This window comes from Apis dorsata, unplaced genomic scaffold (genome assembly GCF_000469605.1).
Source record: "Apis dorsata unplaced genomic scaffold, Apis dorsata 1.3 scaffold_1029, whole genome shotgun sequence".
Taxonomy (NCBI): domain Eukaryota; kingdom Metazoa; phylum Arthropoda; class Insecta; order Hymenoptera; family Apidae; genus Apis; species Apis dorsata.
In genome coordinates this window covers 156-4,666 of record NW_006264128.1, presented here as the reverse complement: position 1 = coordinate 4,666, position 4,511 = coordinate 156, and the positions used below count along the sequence as shown (strand labels likewise).

Sequence of the window (4,511 nt, the reverse complement as noted above, 5' to 3'; positions counted from 1 at the left end):
TTAGAAGCAAATTTTTTTGCTAATTTCATTTTGCTAAAAATTAAACATAAAAATTTTGATTTTTTATTTTCTCCTAATATAAATAATATATATATATATATAATTATATAAATAATATATATTATATATGATAGATAAGATAAGATAAAATGGTAAAATTATAAAAAAATATTAGTTATATACTATATATAATTATAAGAGATCATAAAGTTTATGGTTATTCATTTAATTCTTATTAGTATATATTATAAATATAAATATATATTATAAATATATTTCAAATGAATTCTATATGTAAGAGAATGATACTGTATATGTAACTGTATATTTAAAAGTTTTATATGTAAATAACTGTTTTTCTTGAGAACATTTATAAAATTCAGGATTAATGAAGTTGTGACATTGTATATTGCTATATACTTACGTGAATCAAATGTAACATTAATTCCCGACCTATGGCTTCGTTTCCATGTATATTAGCAACATATTTTACATCTGGCTTACCGATCATATGTTCGTAAGGCGAGGAAGAAACAACCATTACCCACAAATCACGACCTATAAAATATATATATTTATATATATCTTTTAGATTATCTGTTACTACATCAAAAGAAGAAAAATAAATTTTTAATATTTTATTGTTGCGATTCGATGGTGATATAGATAATCTTTAAGCCCATTGATTACATTGATGATAAAATATTAAATAAATAATAAAAATTAGATAACTTTAGATCTTTTGTTATGGATTATTTTCCATTCACTCACCATATTCCATGATTCGTAATTCAAGGATTAGAGTAAAATAAATGTAATTAATGCAATGTAGAAATGGTAGTCTTTGATTTTTGAATTATTAAAATATTAAAATTATTTAGAATTTTTTAAAAGAAAAATTTCTTAAAAAACATACCTTTCACTGATTTTCCTATAGAATATAAGGCAGTGAGATTTTGAAATCGAAGAGAGGTTGTTCGAAGAAAACGGCTCATTCGCTCATAATTATGATATGTGTAATCGATATTATACGGTTCCTCATAAGCGTGAAAACGAGCATTGTAGTGATTCGTGAGATCTTTGTTAATATATTGAGAGGCAGCGGCAATTTCGTGAAATACTCCAAGAATGGAAACGAAGAAAATCGGTCCATACATTCTGCGAATTAAAAAAGTATTTATTTCATACAAATTTTGCATTCTTTTTAACAAAAATATCCAATGTAAATGTAAATAATACGATAGTATATTATGTATGTACAAAATATTTTTAATTTTTTCAAAGATGCTATCAAAGATATAATTTTTTCAAAATCTGTGATTGTCAAAAATAAAATAAAATATTAACAGTATTTTTTTTTATTATTAAAAGATTGTATAGTAAAAAATTTTTCAGATAGATTTTGTTCTTTTTTACTAGAGAATAATTTTAATTTAAAAAAAAAGACTAAATGTACACTTATGTATCAAATCAATTCAATTATAACATATTTATGATTAACATAAGTTAATATATGTAATATTCAAAATTACAAATTTTTTAACTATTGAAAAATTGTATTTTATAACTTTAACACTATTAAGCACATAAGTTTTTTACTTTATATTTTCAGTATAAGTATATGTATATAATGTATACAATAGATAAAATGATATCATTTCACGCTCATACGTTGCATAAAATCAGATCAAGGTTTGATATCCCTCTACGTAAATTATAACGAACAAGTAGGAACTAAAGAAAATTACAATGCATTTATGTTTTCTATAGATAGATTGAACGCATGTTGGCTATTTCTTATACTCTTATAGAATCGATCTGTGCTCAAAAACGTATAATTATTTATTAAATGGAGTCGCGACGAGTATCTAAAAATATAAAGTTTCGCCAAAAAAAAAAAATTGGGTTACAATTATTGGCCACGGATGAAATTAGTCGTCGATCAATCAGAAAATATTTCTATAAAATATTTGCAAAGGTTAGCTGTATCCGAGAAAATGATTTAAATATATTTGGGACAATTATTAAATTTAATTATATTTTAATTTAATTATATTTCTAAATTATAAATAATTTAATTTTTAATTAAATAAATTATATATTAAAAATTATAATTATTATTTAATTATATATTAAAACTTATAGCTTTTTTTTCAGTAATATAAGATATATATAATAAAATAACATCATTATCTTTTATATTATAATCTATTAAAATCATAATATATTGTAATTAAAAATCATAATATATAATTGTAATTATTAATATAAACATGGAAATAACAAAATATTATTAAATATAATTCTTTTATAAATAAGATATTTCTCATTCTATATATTTATAATTAATTTTAATAAATTTTTTATATCATTAAAAATATATCCTATTAATAATATCCTATTAATTATAATATTCTTATTAACTTCGTAATAAAAAAACTGTCAAAAAATATAATATAGAATAGGAAATAGAATATAGAATTGTATTTTCGAGTTTCAATTTGACTGTCTAATTTTCAGCTACATCTTTAAAATAAGTTTGCTACATATTTATATTTCTCCTTTATATTTTCTCCTCTAAACAAATATGTTCCTTAGCCGCGCCATTTAAATCAAACAGATATTTAATAATCGAATAACAAGATCGAATAACAAGATCAATAATTGCATCACGACATTTCTATTTAATAACACAAAAAAGCAAAAGATTAATACAAAAAAGCAAAGATAATACATACAATTAATCAAATAATAAATAAATATAATAAAAAAGATAACAAACATTTATTCTTTTTCTCGAAAGAAGAATAAATTACCTGATTTGCGAATTATGCGGGAAAACAGTGGAGGAACTGAATTGAGCCGATGAAACGTAAACATGTAAAGCGAGAAACGTTGTGAAAATATCCAAAGGATGTGAAGCACGTGGAACAACGGAAAAGGTCGCGAAGAGAAATCTTCGTTCAGACGGATCCTTTCAATGGCATAGTACACTGGTAACAGCAGCAAGGCCGAGGCCGTCTTTCGCGGTTGAACACATTGGACGTTCTATTTTCTAACAAACACGGTTGCACAGAGCAGAATCATAGAAAAAAAAAAAAAAAAAAAGAAAGAAAAAGGAAAAATAATTGACCGCGGATGATACGCGGAACCGAACAGTTTGTTTCACCTGCTAGAGTAACCCGTGCGTGATACTGTGAGAATTTACAAAGAGAAGCGCGAAGTGTGCCGCGCGTTCACTACCACCACCTCCACCACTACTAATGAAAGCCACTTCCTTCGTCGCTAGCATCTGACGTTCTAGAACGGCTACCACTACTTCTTCGTCGTTTAATAAATACGTGGTTAACACCATTGCGCTCTACTACTACCACTTTCGACAAAACAATGAGTAACACGCGAACGGTGTCATTCTGGCCCCTTCTCTTCTTTTCTCTTCTCTCCTCTCCTCTCCTCTCCTCTCCACTCCTCTCCTCTCCTCTCCTCTCTTCTCTTCTCTTCTCTTCTCTTCTCTTTTCTTCTCTTCTCTTTTCTTCTCTTCTCTTTTCTTCTCTTCTCTTTTCTTCTCTTCGTTCTATACTCCTGTCTCTCTCTCTTTCTATCTCCCTGGCATTTCATCAATTCCTCATTCTCATCTCTCACTTCTACCTGTCTTTCTGGCTTCCAGTTCTGTGAAAAAATTCAATTTCCTGATACACATATTTCGAAAAATCCGCTTTATTTTGTCTTTCTATGCATAATTAGTAAGAGGAAGTATGTAACGAAAATTCAATAGGTCACGCTTGGCAATACACATTTTTTATATTTTAAATCATTATTCTATATTTCCAATACACTCTACTTTTTTTTACTTCCTGTATCCATATCGTGCGTATATAAATACGCGTATGTGTTCGTTTCAAACATGTTTGAAAGATGTTAAATAACTTTTTTTTTTGCTTAAATAAATAAATAAATTTAAATCAGCTTTTTATCGAATTGTAATTAAATTTGTTTTTCGATTACTTTTTTATTTCTTTTTTTTTTTTTCATTTCTTCTTCTTCTAAGTTCTCGTAACTTGAGAGAAAAATAATCATACCGTTCTCTTTTTCTATACGCGCTTTACTTTTTTTAAAACGTCATTAGTTCCTTTCTGTAAATAGAAGTACTTCTTTCGTAAAAATCCGGTTTTACATCTTAGATTCTTGAATTCCAAATTTTTTGCGTGCATGTGACCGCATATGCGAGAGGAACTCTCGCGTAAAATGAGAAACCTACTTTACAAAATATGAAAAGAGAACACGACTTACGAAAAATGGTTGTACAAGTTTACCTTAAATAATGGTGCCGTACGAATGTGAGAGAGAAAGTAAGTGGAACAAAATAATCGATATTCCATTCGAAATTTTCGAATAAATGAAAGCGTTTTTAATAGTTGACCTGCAAATATAAAAAGGTCAGTGAAACCAAAATGTAAACGAAAATGTTTAAGTTCATTTCATTCATAAATGAATACTATTTTATATAAACA

General features: G+C 26.5%; 1 protein-coding gene across 1 annotated transcript in view; it reads right to left on the bottom strand.

The window, feature by feature from the left end:
- The window catches only part of LOC102670868 (carboxypeptidase M), an 11,238-nt gene extending 7,853 nt beyond the window's left edge, over window positions 1-3,385 (bottom strand). The window contains exons 1-3 of the mRNA XM_006624321.2: window positions 2,817-3,385; window positions 917-1,158; window positions 425-558 (exon numbers count right to left, since the gene is read on the bottom strand). Coding sequence (XP_006624384.1) covers window positions 425-558; window positions 917-1,157 — 375 coding nt within the window. The 5' untranslated portion in view covers window position 1,158; window positions 2,817-3,385. The remainder of the gene's footprint in view (window positions 1-424; window positions 559-916; window positions 1,159-2,816) is intronic.
- Window positions 3,386-4,511: the final 1,126 nt, after the last annotated feature.